The sequence below is a fragment of the Agelaius tricolor genome, unplaced genomic scaffold, assembly GCF_023055355.1.
Source record: "Agelaius tricolor isolate 1412-34295 unplaced genomic scaffold, bAgeTri1.0.p SCAF_9, whole genome shotgun sequence".
In the NCBI taxonomy this organism is placed as follows: Eukaryota; Metazoa; Chordata; class Aves; order Passeriformes; family Icteridae; genus Agelaius; species Agelaius tricolor.
The window spans coordinates 34,738,931-34,760,336 of NW_027269269.1; the positions used below are offsets into that span (position 1 = coordinate 34,738,931).

Below are 21,406 nucleotides of genomic sequence, written 5' to 3' on the forward strand. Positions count from 1 at the left end.
GGTGTTTGAGAGGCAAACTCTTGATTTGAGCAAGCAAGTTTGCTAGCATGAGCGGTGGCTACCTAGAGGAAGAAAAGTGAAGGGAAAATCCCTCAGGAAGCCTTTTTTGAGGTGACCTTTGTTGCTGGTCACAGTGATAACTTCTGGAATGGTGGTTTTTTACTTTGTAGGCCTTTAAGGAAGGTGGGGCAGGAGCAGGAATCCAAGTGGCATGATGCTATGGTAATGGGCTTTAGCACAGCTCTTTGATGTTGCATTACTGAGCAATAAAGGGACAGAAAAGGCATCTTACTGAACTCACAGCAAAATTGTTCCTCAAAGATTTGGGAAACAAGTAAAAACGACGAGAGAAGTAAATTAATTTAAAATTGCAATAAACTGTTGAGGTGCTGTGGACTTTTGAAGAATGTTTATTTGCTTTGTTTCTAAAGATGCCAGTGTGTGGTCATGTGCATTTGAATCTTCTTGCATGTAAACACATATATCTGCTCGTGGCATAATGCATCAAATCTGATCTTGTGTTCTATCTGGGAAGTAAGACAATTATATCAGAAAATTCAGTCAGGCAGCAAAATAGCAAAATGAGCTGAAATTCCATTTATGTCTCTGATGGAAGAACTACAGAGGAAGGAGGAAGAAGGTTTGAGAAATAGCCTTTTTTAATGTATGGTACCCTATGAAAATGAAGACATAGTACGCACCACGAATTAGTTATATGTATATTTCTACATACATAGTTCATTGTTTTAGTCCAGTCAAATGTACTTTGATGGATTGTACCTAAAGGATTTTAGCCCTTTGACTCTAGGGTTGTGTGAGGTATTTGGGGCTGCCAAAAATCACAGTAGATCATGTGATATATCAACACTGAAGCTCCTTGTGGTGCACATGTAGATATTTAGATGTCAATGAGTCCATTCCAGAAGGGTTCCCTTTACCTTGATCTTGTGTCCTAAGCATGTTGCATGTTGTGTGCCATCTCAGTGTTTGTGGAAAGTACCTTAATTGCCATGATTTCATAGCACCATTCTAAGAGCGTCAAGATGATACCGTATAGTACAATTAGAATTATCAGTCAGTTCTTAATCTAATAGGAGGGCTTTACTAATCCCAAATAATTGCCTTTTGTATCCTAGAACAGTGGAGGTATTTTGCTTGAGAGTCATTGTATCAGAGTGTATTTTTTGCTATGTGTGATGGGTTGGTACTATGCCTGCTAAGGAATAGAACAATAGCACTCCCCTCTACCCTCTAACTATAGTTGTGGAAAAAAAAATTCTTGGTACTTCAAGGATGAAGGGTAAATATTGAGATTAGTGTTGGTTTTGTGTCACTGTGGTACTCAATAATGAAAGATGCAGGACACGCTTTTATGGTGCAAAGAAGAAAAAGATTGATCCTGGTTTATTTCACATGTGTCTATTTATAAGGTTTTTAAAGAACATCCCCTGTCTATCCCCAGTTGGTCAGTAACAAGTTGTTACCCTGTATTAATTGTTCACTCAGTTGTTCACAGTGTGTGTGTGCAGAAAAAGTTGTTTGTGAGAGATAGTTTTCATTTTTCTATCTAACAGTGTAGAAAGAGTTTATACAGATGGCTAGTGTTTATCACAGCCCTAGAGCTCTTTCTCAAGGAAAGCAGGTTGTTTTCCAGAGTCTTAAAGTTTTTCTCAAGGAAAACAAGTTGTTTTTCACTGCTGCAGAACTCTCTTCTCACAAAGAGCTGTCAGCTTTCTCATGGCTTGAGTCAGGATTCTGTTTGTAGGCCTTTGGCCTTGCTGTTTCACCACCACAGTTTTGGCCAAGCCCCTGGAAGACAGAAGAGTTGCAGATATTCCCACTCTATGCACCAGAGGTGGATGTGCAGGTCATGCTGTCACTTCTGCTCCTGCCCTTCTAATTCGGGTCTGCATTGCTGTGGGTCTCTAACTGAAATTCATGTTACAGGCTACAGATAAAATGAGGGAGTGGGAGCAGTTTTGCTACAGAGCTGTTTTTGGAGGCAGTGTTATGGGCAGGAGTTAAGCCTCTTCTCATCAGAAAAATACAGCTGTTTCAGGCTGCTGGGGCAGAGGCACACTTTATCAGCACTACCTTGCATTCATGTTGGCTGATGGATGGGTTTGTGGAGAGGCCTGTAACTTCCATTTAAAAATAAATTTGAAATTGAAGAACTCTACAAATCCTTTGTTTACTATAGGCTGTTTAAATCCTTCAAACTAGAATGAAGATCCTTAAGTGTATGCCTTAACATGTGTCATGCCCAAGTTCAGAGGACAGCCATGCTGGGGGCTGGGCACAGCAGCAAACTCTCCTTCAAATCACATTTTGACTGTCACAGCCTCTTCATCTATAGGTACCGAGTTTAATACAGTGAAGAGCACTATGGCTGGTTCATTTTATTGCTAGATAATTGTGCTTGCTAAGCCATTTTACTGAAACAATTTAAAGTATCTAGGTGCTTTGCATCTTCTCTGCTTTTCTGGACTTCTGAAGAGAAGAAAAATCATTTCCAAGAAAGCATTGTTTCCTTGAACTTCAGGCCAGTGCATTTGGCTTGCTCTCTCATTCCAGCTTACTTTTAATTACCAATGTTATAAATGAGAAAACATAAAGATTTAGGTAAACATGACACTTAGTAAAAATTCCCAAAGCTATGTATCTGCTTAAATAGATGTAGTACTATATGCATAACATAATACGTACCAAAGAAATGTGGCTGTGTGAGCACAAGAGGTGATGGAGCTGGGGAGCAGGGCAGAGCAAAGCTCCAGGACAGCAATACAGGAAGAGGGTTGATCTGTTTCTTGGCTGGCATCATGCCAAGTGTGGGATGGCTCTGGATAATCTATACAAAGTCACAGGGAAGAGACACATTTCTCTGAATGTTCTCAAATATGTACTGTGCAGGCACTTGAGCTTGTAAATTTGTTTTAGTAAGGCCTTTGTTCTCATTGGTGACATGAAAATGAAGCCTTGAGCCCCAGACCCTCAGCATGTGCACTGCCTCTTCATGCAAAATTTAAAACAGGCTTTGTTTGAAAGTACTTATCTGAACATGCTTAATTTTTGGTTTGGAGCCCAGCCATCTGCTAGAAGGTGTTTGGTTTTGTATTGGGTTTTCTTTTATTACCTTTATCATCTTATCTTTGCTTTTTTTCCTCTTCAGTATTGGTGGGATCTTCACTTTTCATCTAGTTTATGGAGTGGCTGGAAAATCTGCTGATCAGGACCATATCTCACACAGTGCTTTTTATTTTGTACTACTTTGCTTTGATACCTTCCATTATACAGAGAGGGCAATCATCTTGTTAGGAGCATGTGGACTTGCTGAACCTTTTTCTTCCTAGAGAAGATGTTGGAGGTCAGGATTTTTTTCCTTTTATTTCGCTCGGAAATTTTCTCCCATTTGTTGCCTAAGAGATTGCAACAATGAGTACTTAAGAGAAAAAAGATGTGGCCATGGGATAGAAGGTGCAGTTGGTTGCAGTCTCTTAGCTGAGGAGTGAGCTTGGTAGCTGGGGGACTTTCCCTTGGAAAGTGCAGAGATACCATGAGATTCTGGCTGGGGGTCAGGGGTTGGGCGGGCTCAGTCCCCTCTCCCTGTTTGGCTCTCTGGATCGGAGTGGAGTCAGTTGTGGTTTTGCTGCCCAGGGCATTCACTGCCACTGCCGTTTTTGTCCTTCACTACTTCTTCTGGGTGAGCCTTTGCTTGCAGGAGCAGCAGCTGAACTGGGACCTTTTCAAGACGCGGCCTCACAGGGAACAGGGCCTGGCTCCCTCCCCCTCTCTGGAGGAAGCGTCTCCCAGCTGCTTGCAGAAGCCTGTCTGCCATTGCCCAGCTCTGCTGTTCCTGCTGCAGCTTTGGGCTTTTGCTACACTTAAACTCCATGTCCTCCATGTCCTCCCAGAGCCCCCAGCTCCTGTCACAGCTTTGGAGTCTTTGCTACACTTTGTTTTGCCACCCTGGGTGCGCTCACCTCTGCTGTTCCAGCCTGCTGCTCCGAGGTTCTGCCATAGTCCATTGTGCCATGCAGAGTGGCCCTGAAACTGACTGCTGCCTGACAGTTTGCAAAGGAAGGGCCTTTTCCCTGGGAAGGAAGGGCCTTTTCCCTGGAAAGGAAGGGCCTTTTCCCTGGAAAGGAAGGCCCTTTCCTTGCTCTCCCTCTGCTGGAGCTGCCATTGCCATGCGCAGAGGTGGCGGAGCGCACCCCACAGCGCCCCCTGCAGGCGCGGGGGAATCATCGCACCTGCCCTGCCCGGCCGGGAGCCACCAGCGCCCCTGCTGGCCGTGACCGGAACTGCACCCAAGGGAAAGCACCCGACAGCTGGGAGAAGGGGGTTTTATTGTTTATTGTTTTAATGTTTATTGTTTTATTGTTTATTGGGTTTCTGGGTTAGTTTCTTGTTCCTGCCATTGCTGCTGTTTGTCTGTCTTGCTATACATATATACACTAGTAACGAACTGTTACTCCTTTTCCCATATCTTTGCCCGATAGCCCTGAAATTTCAAAGTTACAATAATTTGGAGGGAAGGGGTTCATATTTTCCATCCCAGGAATGTAGCTGCCTTCCTTGGCAGACACCTGTCTTTTAAACCAAGACAGAAGATTTTAAAGATTGTGTCAATGGTAGCCTTAACTATAATTCCAATTATTTTGTTAGAGGTTGATTCTTAATAATATTCTTAGTATTTGCTGTATTGAAAAATGAAATTTCTGGACCAGAACTTCTGGTCTTACAGCAAAATATCCATTGTTGTCCCAAGAGTATTTTTCAGATGATAGAATGTCCTTGATTGAAATAAAGTTACTTAATATTAAAATGTAGCATTATAATATCCGGCAAAACTGGTTTTGAACAATGTGAGCTGGTAACCTGTTGTGATACACCAGTATGGGGCAATAAAAGAAGCCTGCTACAAACACAATGGACAACTGGACATCAGGAGGGGGGTTACTGGCGTTATGGGGGCAAAGATGATATTTCTAAAACTAAATTAAAATGTGACTTACCATGTTGACACAATACATATTGTGGTGATGTGCAGTTAAAAGTGGAAAGTTAAGCAAGAACCACTTTGCAGGATGTTGGCAGCCTTCAGCTAAATGAGCGATGGGCACATGATGGTGAGTTTTAATGTGGTAACACAACCTCTGCTCAGAATTCACCCTTAGGGCTGTTTTCTCCAGATGGCCAGACACCCATTAGCCAGCAGGGTCTGGCTTTAACCAGCCCTTCCCTGCAAAAGTGGGTGAGCAGCTACTGGAACAGAAGTAGCTGTAACACTGGTGTGTTGGATTACCTGAGAGAATGTATGGATTTATAAACTCATCAACAGAAAAATGGTGCCATCATGGTTTATTATTAGAGTACCTCTGCACAGGACACACTTCCAGCTGTAATCAAAATACAGGAGATGCTGAAGAAGGCAGAAAAGTACTGTGAAATAGTTATAAATATAAGGCAGGCAGAGGTAGTGGTGTTGGTGGTAATGATACCAATGCTTTGTGGTTGGTACAAATTTTGCAAGCCCCCCCCATCCATGGTCTGGTCAGGGTTTACCCTGACTTGCTGGGGGATCAGGGGCAAGGTGCTGGTAAGGACAAGGGGACAGCTTGAGGCCAGGGAGGCTTTTAAGGCAGCGCTGCCACCTAGGGAAGTGCTGATCCTGCTTAAGCAAAACAAGCAGGGTGTTGAGGACCAGCCCAATATGATGCAAAGTCAGTATATTGCTGTGTTGGAATTAAAAATAATTGGAGTTGAATTTGGCAATTCCATCAGCTGATGGTAGCAATTACAACCAGCACTGGTCAGGGTTGCTCCATCGGTCAAAGAAATGTGTAATGCATAGCTCTCTCTGTCGTGGTATGCACGGGCAAAGAAAAGTAGTATTGCAGTTTTTACTTATTTTTAGACCCTCTCTTCAGATGTGCAGGATTGCTCTCCCTTCATATGTGCTTGTTTTCCCAGTGTAATCTGTGGGTTACTCACTCAAAAAAGCAAAGAATCCTAGAAATCTTATGACTCAGCATAACTGAAAGTTGAACAAGTACAGGAACAATACAGGCTAAAGCTTGCCTGCAAGGCTAAAGTGCTAGAAGTGCTTCTTTCTGATGGATTTATGTTTCTATTAGATTACTCTAAGCAAATTAAACATTGCAGTTGTCAAATTACTTCAGTTGAGTTTGTCAAACTGCTACTTGAACATTAATTTATTTTAAAAAGCAACAAAAAAATAGAACAGAAGTTTAAAGCTTTGCATTTAAACTTCAGTAGTAATTATCATGAAAGGAATGAAAAAGGTTTCTAGAACATTAGCTCTGTGTATGTCTAAATAATGGATAGAGTTAAATTTTATTTGTAATAAAAATAGAATTGAAGGCAATAGAAATCATATGTAAAGTTGCAAGTGATTGCTATTGCCTAGATTTTCACACACCTAATTTACTATAATTCTTTATATTGAAGGAGTATTACCATGAGCAGCCATCCTTCTCCCCACGTCCTCTGTTCCTTCGAAAAGACAGAGGAGGGCTTGTTCCGTTGGATGCTGTGAAATTCAGCAATTGTTTGCAACATGGAGCCTCATCTGAAATGAGAATTTGGGTTACTGTGAGGATGCTGTTGCCTTATTTTCAAGCAATATGATTCTATAAAGCAATGCACATTTTCTGTGTGCTAGTCAAACCTAACACTGTATCTTCACTGACATCTGAACATCTACTATTTCTGTAGTTTATTGTTATGAGTTGGTTGATATAATTAGATGCTCAAAAATTAATGTGCTTTATTTTAAATTATTGCACACTCATGCATACTTTTAATGACACTGCAGCCCAAACTGCCTTGCCCAGAACTTTGGACATACAGCTTTCCATCTTCCATTTGGTGGATGTAACTCGGTGGTACATCCAATTGTGTTACTTTTCACAGAATCATGGAGTGGGTCAGTTTAGAATGGACCACAGAGGGCCATCTGCTTCAACCTCCCTGCTCAAGCACAGGATCATCCCAGAGCACACGGCACAGGATTGCATCCATGTGGTTCTGGAATATCTCTAGTGAGGGAGATTGCACACCCTCTGTGTGATCTGTTCCAGTGCCTGGTCAGTGCACAGGAAAGAAGCTCTTCCTCATGTTCAGGTGGAACTTCCTGTGCATCCGTTTCTTCCTGTGGCCTCTTGTCCCATTGCTGGGCAGCACTGAGCAGAGCCTGGTCCCTGCTCTGACCCCTCCCTGCAGGCACTGACAGACACTGATGAAGTTCCCCCTCACTTGTCTCTTCTCGAGGCTGAACAGCCCCAGCTCCCTCTGCCTTTCCTCACAAGAGAGAAGCTCCAGCCCCTTCCTCATCTCTGTAACCTGCACTGGACCCACTCCAGGAGCTCCATGTCTCTCTTGCCCTGAGGAGCCCAAAACTGAACACAGCACTCCAGATGTGCCTCACCAGGGCTGAATAGAGGAGCAGGATCACCTCCTCTCACCTGCTGGCAATGTTCTTCCCAATGCATCCCAGGATCCCACTGGCCTTCTTGGTCTCCAGGGCACTGTTGGCTCAGGGACAGCTTGTTGTCCAGCAGGACCCTGAGGTGCTTCTCTGCAGAGCTGCTCTTCAGTAGGTTGGCCCCCAGCCTGTGATGGTGGCCAGGGTTATTCCTCCCCAGCTGCAGCACAATGCAGTTCTGCATGAAATCATCATACTCTTAAGTCTTCAGCAAAGCCTCTGTGTGCTTGTCCACTGCTCAGGCACTTGACTAAATTAAAGCTTTAATAGTTGTCAATTACTTATGTCCTGGGAAAGTTCAGGTATATGCCAGACTGGTCTCCAAAAAGCTGCAAATTTGTGCGACTTTCACTGCAGGATTTGTGTGTGACACTGCTGGGAACTGAGACTTTGTTAAATGAAAATGCAAATTTTGTATTCAGGGTTACCAGAAAGTGTACTTACTCAATTTTGCAAGGTAATTTTGGACACTTGTAGAAAATGCTTCTGTTAATTTGCAGGCATTAAAGTGTGCTAGGGAAGCATAAAAATAACTTTTTTTCCCCTAGTTAACTAAGTTACAGAAACTAGTTGCTATTTCCTAGTTGACTAATTGACTTTAGGGCTTCAGATCAAAGGTACTGAAATAGAGCGAGGAATTTAGTGTGAAATACACATCTTGTTGTGGCATATAACAAAGGTTTGTTTGTTGAATTCTGCTTTTTTCCTATGTATTGGTGTTGATTATTTTTAAAACTGACTTTTTAATTGTAAGCCTTAGGGGCCGGCCACTTCATCAGCTCTCTGAGATGACTACTCAACAGTAAACTTGTAGTCATTTAATTTTGATCAATTAACCTGTTATTGCATCCTAATAGCCATTGGACCATCTTGATTCTTTCCTGTAGCACAGACTGTAGTTTTTTGTAGGTGACAGACAAGTGGGCTTTAGGGAGCTGATTTATGCCAGCTGAGTCATGTGCTTTCACAATTTAGTATATGTTCAGTATATACACTTCTCTAAAGTACTATGTAATTTTCCCTTTAAAAAATATCTTTGAGAAGGTTTGGGGTTATTAATTTGCAACATCAGAATTGTACAGAATTACAATGATTTTAGTTAAATCATTAATAAATGATTTAAATAAATCATGTTACTTAGCACATGAGTTTCTGAGTACTGGTGCTGTGAGCAGTGTTCATTTTCTAAGCATGTAAATAAATTTTTGTTCTGCTGTTGAAGATGGCACAATCTCTTTGGTCAGTTATGTCCTTGAGAAAAAAGGCTCTTCACCCAGTTTGATCTGACCAGATATTCTGGTGATCATGAATCATCTTATTTCTTGGATGATAAGCTCTACTTGCTTATCAGCCTTCTGGGCTAACATGAATTTCATCTGGCTGATGAAATGAGGATGCAATGAAGAGGCTGCAGCAGCAAAAATAACTGAGTTGACTGTGTTGCTGTTAGCACTATATCAATGGAAATATTCTCAATTGCTGTGAAACAAGATGGTGGTGTCATTTCTTTTATGTAGAACACCAAAGTATTTCAGAACACTTCATACCCTTCCTTACTGCTATTAAGAAGCAAAATGTAGTTGTCCCTCTCTGCCCCTGTAGTCCCCTTCCTGGAATTAGACCTGCCAACTCCTGACTTCATGTTGCACCACACCTATCTGCAATGGGTCCTGCAAGTTTTATTCTGCTGAGGTTTTAATAAACAAATATATATGAGATCAAAGGCTGGAGCTCCTTTCCAATGGGGAGTTGAAAGATGGTCATAATTTGAAGCACCATCTAGAAACTGTTCCATTCTCTGCAAACTTGCCACTCATTCACAAAAGCTGCTAGGAGTAGCTAGAGGTTTAACAGGATGAGATGTTGGAAGTAAAAGTAATATTTCTTGGGTGTTAATTTCTTTTCTTTTCCCTTCCAGTGGGCGAGTTTGTGAGTGATGCCCTTCTGGTGCCAGACAAGTGCAAGTTCCTTCACCAGGAAAGAATGGATGTGTGTGAAACTCACCTGCATTGGCATACTGTTGCTAAAGAGGTACATTCATCTGTCTTAAAATTTCCTACCTTCCTTCTTTAAAGCTGTGTCACTCTTCTGAGGATGATTTAAAATATAGCAGCAACATGGAAAACAAAAACCAGTACTTTCAAATGTTTGAGTGAGGAGCATTTTGGGATTTTTTTATAAGGTAGGAAATGGGAGTCAGAGCACAATAGAGACCATGACTGAATATTTACCACTGACCTTTGAACATTGACCCTCTTTCATAGCATTATTTTTTTCTTCGCAATCACTCACAAACTCACTGTGTTTTCTACTTCCTCCACTTTCCTGTGTTAGCACTGGAACTAAATGCCTAGGATTTATTTTGAATAATTATCCTGGGTGGATATTATCCAGTAATTATCATGGATACTGGTATGCCAGATGCCCACAGAGATCAAACAGGCCTCAGGGAATGCACTATGTGAAATTCAGCAGAAAAGGGTAGGAGAGCTGATCAAACAAGGACCAGCCAAAGGCATTTTGCAGGCACAGAGATTTTACAATTTAACAGTGCTTTACTGAAAATAGAAATAAACTTAGTGTTACAATTGCTAATGTGTTTTGGAGTTTTCCAAAACACAGAGAGATTTCCACAGAGAGATTTAGGAATAAAAACTGAGATGAATTTCCAGCATTTCTGATTGCTGTTTTTTTTGGATCCTCTTAGCTTGTACGTTATTCCACCTTCTGGAGATGAAATTTGAAATGGGATCAGCAGCTTTTCAAATTTTCAGTTCTTGTTTGAATTATACTTTAATAAAACATGTAAGGCACCAGCCTTTCCACAAAGGAATTCTAGTTCATTTTGACTATTTGCAAACTTGAAATGGCAGTGGCCTGGAAGGACATCATCACTGTGCAACACTGAACCATTTTCCTTTTTTCATCTGTCACACATCACTGTATCTTTAAGGTATGATTATGCCCAGCTGACTGTTTTGCAAACAAAGCTAGGAGATACTGTACTGGCAGTGATGTCAGACCAGACACAGTGTGTTTCTACTGTAAGAGGTGTTTCAAATGTTGATTTACCTTGAAGCGAAGTTTTCAATAGCATAATGCATCAGGATTGGGATTAACACATCAAATAATTATTCTGTCATCATATTTTTTGTTTTTGAGGCAGAGCCTGTGAAGATTTTATACAGGAAAATTAGGAGTTCTCATGTATATAGGAGAAGACAAGCCTTTTGTTCTGAGAAAGACTGATAGGAGAGCTTGTTGCTTGCAGTAGGGTAGGGAGCTGCTTACAGTAAAGTAGTGAATGCAAGTGTGATCTTTCTGAATTGTCTTTCAAATTTCAGAGATGATGCAGTTCACCAGCTTTGACTTCCCAAGGCAGTATGTAGTCCCTTCATATTTTCTCAAGGTCTGTGAGATTTTTTCCTCCGTGCTAATATTGTTGCTGGTTTTTTTCCCCCTCTTTTCTGCAGTCCTGTAGTGAGAAGAGCATGAATCTGCACGACTATGGCATGCTGCTGCCCTGTGGAATTGACAAGTTTCGTGGTGTGGAGTTTGTCTGCTGCTCCGTAGCAGAGGAAAGTGACAATCTTGATTCAGCTGATGCTGAAGATGATGATTCAGATGTCTGGTGGGGAGGTGCAGATGCAGACTATGCAGATGGAAGGTACAGTGACTTTGTACCCTTCAACTTGTTATTAAGATGCCAAAAATCTGTCTAAAAGACCTTGGCATAGAGGAGTCTTTGCACCTTATACATGAACTTGCATTTACAGTGGTTGAAAACGTCGGTGTTCTTTTTATTTTTAGCTTTCTACAGTAAAGGTTACTGTTAAAAGATACATTTTTAAGGCACACTTTTTAGTGCCTTTATAATTTCTTCTGCGAGAATTATTGCCATATTTATAACAAAAATGCCTAAATTCATATTTTTTGACAAATAAATGACAAATGGAGTACTCCTAAGATGCTTCACGTGCAGTCTGGGGTACTGCAGCAGCTATCAGCCAACGTAACCAGTGGAGTTCTTGAAATGTCTTCATTCATAATAGGCATTAGCTGTGTGCTAATTATATATTATATTATATGTTGTTATTGATATAAGAACATTTTTCTGCTGACAATTAGTTTCTAAACATGATCTAAAAGAAAATGTGCTTTAGTATCTAGCCTTTGACAGATTTGTTAATTTGCTGCTGTTGAGAAGGAACCTGGAGGTGTCCTTTGCAAGGCAGTGATGGGTGAGAGGATACCATCCCTGTCCTTACCCTTCCCATGCCCTGTGCACATAGGTTAATTTTGAGCCAGACATGGGTTATAACTCTGTTGTAACACTCAGTGGTAACTGAGTGGTCTAATGCTGTTAAAGCCTTTTCATATCACTCTCCTGAGCATGTCAGACAGCAATTGGAAGAGCAGAGTACCACAAGTCATGTCCTTGCAACTGGATGTCAGCAACTTGCAAAGATGGCTTTCTTCATAAACTAAGATCAATGTTCAAATTCTGTTTGTGCTCCCCAGGCTTTCATCACTTTACACTGTGCTAGTGCAGTGCTTCTACTTCTTTTTTGTATAAATAATGCACAAAATCTTAAACATGGGGCTGATTGCAAGTGGTTTCAAGAAATAACCAGAAAATAAATGGGGACCAAATTATGTGAATAATGCAGAAAGTTTATAGGTCTGAATTGTGTTATGTTTGGACTTGCTAATAATTTAGATGGAAACAATTCAAAGAACAGTGCAGAGATGAAGGACAGAGACTGAATTGCTGTAATTTGATGCAATTCTAGGTGTCATTAAGACCTAGAATAATGAGAACATATATAATGGTGGGCAACTAAATCTTTCCTGACAAAGCATTGGTAAGTGCTGCAAGGTAGAGTCCTTTGTGAATAATGGAATAAGTTTAAAATAAATACTTCCCAATGGTAATTTCCAATTTTCTGTCATAAACAGGAGTTAATGGTCAGACTGTTTGGTGCAAAAGCCTACATCAAAGAACTTTGCATATTCCATATTGATATCTTTGGACTTTCTTCTGATTTGTAGTCCTAACAACTGTCAGTGTCACAATTTATAACCCTTTCAGTAGGATTTGTAAAGCTGCTTTTGGGCTTTTGCTGTGTCATTTCTGTATATTTAATTTAGATTTTGATTGGGTGTTTAAATGTTCTCTTATCCTAAGAAATGAGTGCAGACTTTGTTCTCATGGAAATGTTTGGTTTTTTCATTATATAAAAATATATTCACACAAGAAAGATCTATCCATCTATCTTAAATATCTATTAAATATATAGGTAACATATTTATTATATTTATACACCTATATATAAAGTACATGTCTTATACATACAAGATCAAAGATGCCAAAATATTTTAAATAAAAGAGCTTACAGGGGTATAGAGTACTTGTTTGTAAGACAGATATCTGCTGTATTTCTGTCTTCTTTGTGTTTTTCACTGAACATTTTAATTTACTATTGTAGTCAGTTTTCTTCCTCATAAGGCAGTTTAATATCTGAAGAGATGAGTTCAAGAATAATTTCATGAACTTTGTCTTCTCTAGGAATGGGAGCTGTAATTGAGTTTCAATCCATTTCTGAAATTCCAAGCGAATACTGATTTCTTTTTACCCTCCCCTCCCTCAGAAGTGCTTGCAAAAGGAAAATGAAAGTGCCCTTCTATGGGGCACTTGTCCTTCATCTGCAGATGAAGAGCCAAGTAATTGGTAGTTCTTTTAGAATGACTCACCCATTTCTTGCTGCCTCTTAAGCCAAGTACATTTAAGCTGTGTGTATTGCAGCTAGAAATACTCTTGAATTTTAGTTATATATATGTATATATTTTTAAAAAATCTTACATGGCAGTATGTGATAATTAAAATATTTTGTGTGTGTATATTTATTCATATCTGAGCATATGTTTGTGTGGCTATTGATACATATATGCCTTAGTCTTAAACTGATTGTGAAGGAGAAAGGAAGTGTAAGGTAGGAGAACACTTTGCTAATGCTAAATTGCCAATATTCTCTGCTATTAAAGCACATCTGTTTAAAGTGCTTACTCAAGTCTACATTTGTCACCTCACATGGGTTCCCAAGTCAAAGTGAAGGAGTGAAGGTGACATGTTTGAGGTGGAGGTGACAAGCTGAAAAGCAGATGATTATATTCTTGTTTCTCAAAACTATGACAGAGCAGAATCCAGCAAATGTGGGTGATCTGTTTTGAGATTTTATATCCCAAGCTATCAGATTAAAATTTTAAAATACTTGCATTTGTGGTTCTCAGTGTGTAGGGGAAGCACATTGCAGCCATTCAGTTAATAAATGCCCTTTTTCAGACTGTTGTGTTTTCGCCTCCAACAGTTGTCCCTGAGGCACTGTGTGTATATATATATATATATATATATATATATATATATATATATATATATATATATATATATTTTTTTTTTTTTTTTTTTTTTTTTTTTTTGCTTTGTCAAGGGTGTTTTCTTCTCCACAAGGGGAAGAAAAGTTCAGCTGCATGTTGTAGCCACACTATTAGAGGGGATGTGGAGGTAGCTTGGGCTGCAGTGCCTCATAGTTGGGTGTCCTTCCCACCCAATATCTGACCACCACCTGGGTCTGGATGTAAAAGAATGTGACTTGTTGGCAGTACTTGGAGGAAGGTGGGAGGGTACATTTTGGTGATACATGTACCCATTTTATTCATGAGGCCAAGAGGCAGAATCCACATGTGCTTTTGAAATTGTCTTGTCATGCTCATCCTGAAATAGTTTTTAACTCTGACAAAGAGGTCACAAGCATTTTTAAACAGTGGAGCTCCTTGTTGCTATCATCACCTTTAATTAAAATTTACCTTGAAGTCTGCCTGGGGGACAGTCAGATGTAGGTGCTGCCTTTCAGTATAACTGCAGCCCTCTCCCTGAATAGCTACAGCTCAGTCAAGTGACCTGCAAGCTCTGGCTGCTCTTGCAACTCAGCACAGCCTGGTGGCCCTCCTGCCTGTGTGTGGGAACTAGCTGGAAGCCTTGGTGTCCTTGATGTCCAAAACTGAACGTCTTTAGGAGTGATGGCCAAGCTGGAAACTTCCAGGTTTTCTCTGTTGTCTTGGTTTGAAAGGCAGGTATCTGCTAAGGAAGGCAGGAGCCTCCCTTGAAATGGAAAATGTAAACCCCTTCTCTCCGAATTTTTGAAATTAAGGAGGCTCTCAGGAAAAGATATGAGAATAGGAATAGCAGGGTTTTTTTAGTATGTATAATAAAGCAAATAAACAACAATAACAACCACAGCATTAACAACAAACAGAACCAGAAACCCAGCAGCAGCCTTCTCAGCTGCAGTCACTTTGCTCTTTGGCGCAGTGATGGTCAGAGCTGGCAGGGGTGCTGCTGGCTCCCGGTGGGCAGGGCGGGTGCGGTGATTCCCCTGCGGCTGCTGTGGAAGAGCTTCATCAACTCCCTGGGGCAGCTGATGCCGGTGCCTCAGCAGGACACTCAGAAGCAGCAAGCTGGGCCGGCAGGATGTCAGGCAGGGGGTGGGGGGCTACACACCAGCATCAAAGTCAGAGCAGTGCTGAGGAAGCAGCAGGGGTGTGGTGGTGGCAGCCAGGCTCCCAGCCGGGCAGGGAGAGGCGAGCTCAGGATCACAGGCACCTGAGCAGATGGTGATAGGTCCCTCTTTTAGTGAGGAAGGTGATAATAAGGTCTCAGTGGCTGCTCTCACGAGTAGAAGCTCACCCCACGGCAGAAGAACCAGCTCCAGGCTGGGCTCTGGCCGCAGCAGCAATTGCTTTTTCAAGCAGCAGCTCCAACCATCCTCCTCTGAAGCCAAGAGCGAGAAGTAGCAGTTGTCTTAGCCCCATCTTCTGTCTCTCAGAGAGAAACTCTCAGATAAGAGAAGTGCCATCGGATGCCTTCTCCCAAGTTAGGCCACTTCTTTTTTTTTTTGGTTTTTTTTTAAGTACTCTGTTGTTAGCGTTTCTTAGCAATTTGTAGGAAAAAATCTATACTTAAAAAGCAACAGAAGGAAAGAAACCTAACCCCTCAACATTATCCACCCCAAATTTTTTCCTGTACCAACATGGTACATTAAATTTAAACTTTCAAATTATATACATACGTGCACTACCTTAGTTGTATACGTATCTATAAGCAGATATGGATACAGGCACAGTGTCATGGGTAGTACCTTTAAAATAAGGTCCTCTTAAGATATGCATCAGGTCCCTCCATTCTTTTGCATCACCCACCAGGTGCAACCTGGTCCATGAGCAAAGACAGCTCCATGGATGGGATTGTCCTTGCTGGAGGCAGAATTAACCCAAACAGTTGTTTTCAGTGTACTCCTTGTGTACCATTGGAACTTTATCTCCATCTGTTGTTTGCAAGGGCACAGATTGGACAGGGCCTGCTTGGTTGTTGGAACTTCAGGTGTTCACTGACCATGTGGCCTTTGCTAAATTAATTTCCCAGTCCTTGAGGCTCCTCTTACTCAGTGCCTTCAAGATGGTTTTAATAAGTTCATTTCATTGTTCAACTTTCCCAGCCACTGGTGCATGACATGGAATAGGATACACCCACATAATGCTATGTTCTCTAGGTGTTTATAAGGCTATTCTTGATATAAGTCCTGTTGTCAGACTCAGTTCTCTCAGGGGTACCATGCTTCCAAAGGATTTGCTTTTTAAGGCCCAGGATGGTGCTCCAGACAGTGGCATGAGGCACAGGGTAGGTTTCCAACCCTCCAGCGGTGGTTTCTGCTATTGTGAGCACACAGCGCTTCCTTTGGCAAGTTTCAGGCAGTGTGATATAGTCAATCTGCAAGGCCTTCCTATACTTACATTTGGACCACTGCCCACCATACCATAGAGGTTTTACCTGCTTGGCCTGCTTGATCGCAGCACATGTCTTACAGTCATGGATAACCTAAGAAATATTGTCTATGGTTAGATCTTCTCTTCCCTCTCATGCCTACTTATTTCATTACATTTCTGCCCTGATGATCTGAGGCATCGTGGGCCCATCAAGCTAGGAATAATTCTTCTTTGTGTTGCAAATCTAAATCTATCTTTGACACCTTTATTTTCACAGCCTGGTCTGTCTGCTTGTCATTTCAATATTCTTTATTAGCCCAACTCCTGGGGACATGGGCATCTACATGACAGACTTTCACAGGTGGCAGGTGAATAATGTGGTAAGTCTCTATCCAAGTGGCAATGTCTTCTTACTCATCAGCAGCCCAGATTGGTTTTCTTCTATGCTGCCAGTAGTGGCTTTTTTCCACCTTTCCAGGCAGCCCCACAGAGCATTGGCTACCATCCATGGATCGGTATAAAGGTAGAGCTTTGGCCACTTTCTTTAAGCAATGTCCAGGGCCAACTGAACAGCTTTGAGTTCAGCAAGTTGACTTGATCCACCCTCTCCTTCAGTAGCTTGTGCAACCTGTTGTGTGGGGCTCCATATGGCTGCTCTTCACTTCTGGTTCATCCCTAGGATGAAACAGGAACTGTCAGGGAAAAGAGTTTTTCTTCTGCTGGTAGTTGGTTGTACAGTAGTTGGTAGAGCTTTTTCAGCATGTGTCACTTGTTTCTGCTCTTCTTTATCAGTAAGACCAACGTTTTCACCTTCCAGCCAGTGTGTAATTATTTCCAAAACCCCAGGGCAATTTGGGTTTTTAACATGGGAGTGCTGAGTGATAAGAGCAATCCATTTGCTCCATGTGGCATGGTGGGTAGAGGGCACCTTTCCTATAAACATCCACCCCAGCACCAGTAGTTGGGATCCCAGGAGGAGTTGTGCTTCTGTGCCAGTCACCTCCGAGGCAGCTTGAACTCCTTCATAGGCAGCCAAGATTTCCTTCTCTGTGGGAGTGTCGTTGGCTTTGGACCCTCTGTACCTTCAGCTCCAGAATCCCAGTGGTCAGCCTCGAGTCTCCCCAGGCACCTGCTGCCAAAGGTTCCAGGACCAGCCATGTTCCTGGCTGCAGAGTAAAGCACATTCCTCACCTCTGGTCCTGTCCTGACTGGGCCAAGGGCAGCTGCATGAACGATCTCTTGCTTCACCTTGGCGAAGGCTTGTTGCTGCTCAGGGCCCCAGTGGAAATCATTCCTCTTGTGGGTAACCAGGTTGAGAGGGCTCACGATTTGGCCATACGCAGGAATGTGCATTCCTGAAAAACCTATGGTGCCTAGGAAAGCTTGTGTTTCCTTCTTGCTGGTTGGTGGAGACATTGTGGTGATCCTGTTGATAACTTCAGTGGGAATCTGACGCCATCCATCTTGCCACTTTACTCCCAGGAGCTGGATCTTGCAGCAGGTCCCCTGACTTTGCTCTTCTCAATGGTAAAGCTGGCTTCCAGCAGAATCTGGATGATCCTGTCTCCTTTCTCAAATACTTCCATTGCCGTATTCTTCCACACAATGATGTCATTGCAGATGAATGATACAGTGGAGATGGTGAAATTTCCAAGCCAGTTTTTAGAAATCAAGAAAAATTTAAAGAGGAACCAAGTGGGTTTGTGGCCATTTTTAACTTTTTCTCCTGTGTAAATGGAAACAAGTCATCTTTTATGCAGACTCTTCTGCAAGGTGGCTTTAACCACATCTATTCATAAAACATACCTGGATTTTCCCCAGGGGAATGCTGCAGTATTATCTGAAGTCTCTCTTGTGTTTCTGGAGGCCAGGTATTTTGGGGAGAAGGAAACAGGGAAATCATTTTTGTTTGTATAGAGGCTTAACTCCTAGTAGAGTCAGGTTTGTGGCATATGAAAACTTTATCAGCATGTTTTAACTTCTTAATGCCCTGTTAAAAAGGAATCATACTGTCTTCTGTTTTGCCAAGGTCGCTTTCAAAGTTGTAGTAGGCAGCATAATATAAAATGAAATATTAAAGGCTTGGTCTCTGAAATGAGTTGGAGAAGTTGTTAACTTCACCTAGAAGGCTGTTCAACCATATGTGATGCCATGAGAAAGATTCACACCCACTTGTGCTCGAAGTTGACAGAAAGTCACTACGTATTTACCTATTTAAAGATCATTTATTCATTAGTAGTAAATTTCAAGTAGAAGATCAGAAACAAACCTGAAACCTTGTGACAACAGAGCGTTAAGTTCAAGAAATATTTTGAAGGCAACAGTAGCAGTAGCTGAACATATGTTTTTTGACCTGTTTGTCTGTATCACTCAGAACAGAACTAAAAATTATCCCAGAAGATTCTTGACGTTTAATCCACCAAATGCATTGGCTAGTCAACTTCAGTATTTCCTCCTGTTGTCCTGTGGAAGTGTCCTTTCCTTTCACATAGCACTTGTAACAGCAGAAGGAGAAACTCTGCAGTCAGTAATTCGAGGTCAGTTCAACACTTGGTAGCCCTCATGAAAGGCATGCAGGGAAACTCTAGATAAGCTGTCTCCTGAGAGAGGAAGAAAAGTTCCTGAGGAACTAAGAACTTTCTTGCTTCTTTCACATCAACTGAGTGCATTTTGTGCAAAGTTGATCTTTCAAAATAAAATTTGGTTGATGGTATAATGGAGTGAGCATGTTTACAGTATTATTCAGCTATCAAAATATGGGATGCTAATGTTGGCCTTTTTTTTTTTTCTTCAGACATTTCTTAAGTATTTCTTACTTTTTGGGACATTCCAGAGTCCCAGGTTTTTTCTTTTCTATTTAAAGGGAAGGGAGGGAGATTAAGAAACGGGTAACTGTTTTCCTTACAGAGATTTCAAATAAAATGTTCTCTCATATGACCTTGAAGTAATTTTGTTGCTGACACATGTGATAATTTTTTTAATTTAGCGATGATAAGGCAGCAGAAGAACAAGCAGAGGAAGATGAGGAGCTAACTGTTGTGGAAGATGAAGATGCTGATGACGACGATGATGATGGCGATGAAATTGAAGAGACGGGAGAAGAGTATGAGGAGGCAACTGAAAGAACTACCAGTATTGCAACCACTACCACCACAACTACAGAGTCTGTGGAAGAGGTTGTCAGAGGTAAGTTCATCAGGCTTGGGGCTGCTTTGCATATTTGCACTTTACAACAAAAAAATGTTCCAAACAGCAAAATACCCAAAGCTGCAGTGTTGTTGTGCTTTTTGGCTCCTGTAATTTACGTGTTTAATCCCCTCACCTTTCCCTTTCCCATTACAAATTTTCTGTGGGGTTAGTTCTGCCACAACCCTTTGGATTTTCTGACCTCCAGTCCTCCTGGTGCGCAGATGCTACAGGGATGTCTGTCCTTGAATTGTGTTTGTTGTGTGTGTTGTTCACAACATTTCTTGTTCAGAAACAGAAGAGTTGATTTTATTTTAAAGTAGCATTAAATAAAATTCAACTGTCCTATGTAGCAAATAGGACAGGAAAGTGTGTATGATTTATCGTGCACATGAGTTTCAGAAGGATATGAAGTATCAGTTCCAAGCAGGAGGTATCATGAGCTGGTTTGGTCCCTCATATTAACATCAGTGATGGGTCATTTTGTGTGATTCTGTTAGATACTTGTTTGTTATGTTTCTCCATGAATTAGTAATTCAGTAAAGTTAGACAAATTTAAAATAACTATGCAGAAAAATGAACCTAAACTAATGAGTTTTAATGTGTGGGGAAGAAAGAAATAGGAAAAAATAGAATACATGGAGTGAGAAAGAGCTCTTCTTTTCTAAAATTGAATTCTCGTTATATGTTTTAGTTCTTAACAGAGGCATTTTAAAATCTTAACAGAGGCATATTAACATTTGAGTTTTACACTAGTTCATGGTCAGCATAGCAACATAGTTTTTTAAAATGCCTCATTTCTCCTACAATGCATATTGGAATTAATTATCCTTATTTTTCTATTTTAATAATGCAGTTCAGTGTGGTGTAAATCTAAGTCAAATAGATCCCAATTCTTCTACAATGCTTACATCTTTGCTGATAAATGCTGCAGATGGTATTAAAAATGAGATTAAAGACTACATTTGAAAAGAAAGGAGTTGTGAAATGCAGGAGGCAGAGGGAAAATGATAGAAATTGGGGCTATTGTGAAATGAGTAAGAAAATATCTGGCCTGTCTCCCCATGCTTCCCTATCCCCTGCCTCTGGGTATTCTTGGGACTCCAGTGGATTGGAGTCCCACATTTTGCATGTGGCAGTGGCCCTTCCTCTTGAGCCTTGGTTCCAGTGTTTGTCAGAGGAGAGTGTGCTGGCTGCAGTTTATCACACCAGGATACAGAAGCATCCCCAGGGGATGCTTTGGGAAAAGCAGAGTTACTTGCTTATATTTCTCTGTTCAGTCTACATGGAGCACTAAAGCTTTGCTAAAATCACCAGCAAATGTTTCTTTCTAAGGCTGGCAAGTTGGTCTTGTGTGTTTCTGTCTTATATAGCTATTGAGTGTTTTGCTCAGTTGTTGGAGAGCCCTTTCAGTGAGGAGGGGGTAGGAGGAGTTTATATCTTTAAACCAATTAAACATATTTCCATATGTGAGCTTTTACCCCCTGGGGATAAAATGCCGTGTTCTCACTGGTAAATGAATATTGAAGGGAAAGAAAAAAGAAAAAGTACACTTGACTTTAATGAGATTTGGGATGAGTGGAAATGAGGACAAATTTGGTAGAAATGTTTCTTTACTGAGGGTGATGTTTCAAAGAGGTTAAGATTTATAGCTTTCAGGAAAGTAGCATACAATCACCTGAATATAAAACATAACATATAAAAGATGAGGTAAGCTATTGAAACAACCTTTCAGAAGCCCTTTAGAAATGTATATATTTGCTGATCATGAAATGATCACATGTTGTTTTTCCCAAGTCTAATATTTCCCACCTTGTGTGACTGTGAGGAAAATATGCATTGGTTCAAGTGTGATGAGGACAATCTGTTACCAATACAAGTTTTCAGCACAGT

The 21,406-nt window shown here is 41.1% G+C and overlaps 1 protein-coding gene across 4 annotated transcripts in view; it reads left to right on the forward strand.

Annotated features, from left to right (window-relative positions):
* The window catches only part of APP (amyloid beta precursor protein), a 199,237-nt gene that overhangs the window by 96,346 nt on the left and 81,485 nt on the right, over positions 1-21,406 (forward strand). For all 4 annotated transcript variants that reach the window (XM_071433650.1, XM_071433649.1, XM_071433652.1 and 1 more), the window contains exons 4-6: positions 9,426-9,538; positions 10,981-11,174; positions 19,314-19,513. In XM_071433650.1, the coding sequence (XP_071289751.1) occupies positions 9,426-9,538; positions 10,981-11,174; positions 19,314-19,513 (507 nt within the window). The remainder of the gene's footprint in view (positions 1-9,425; positions 9,539-10,980; positions 11,175-19,313; positions 19,514-21,406) is intronic.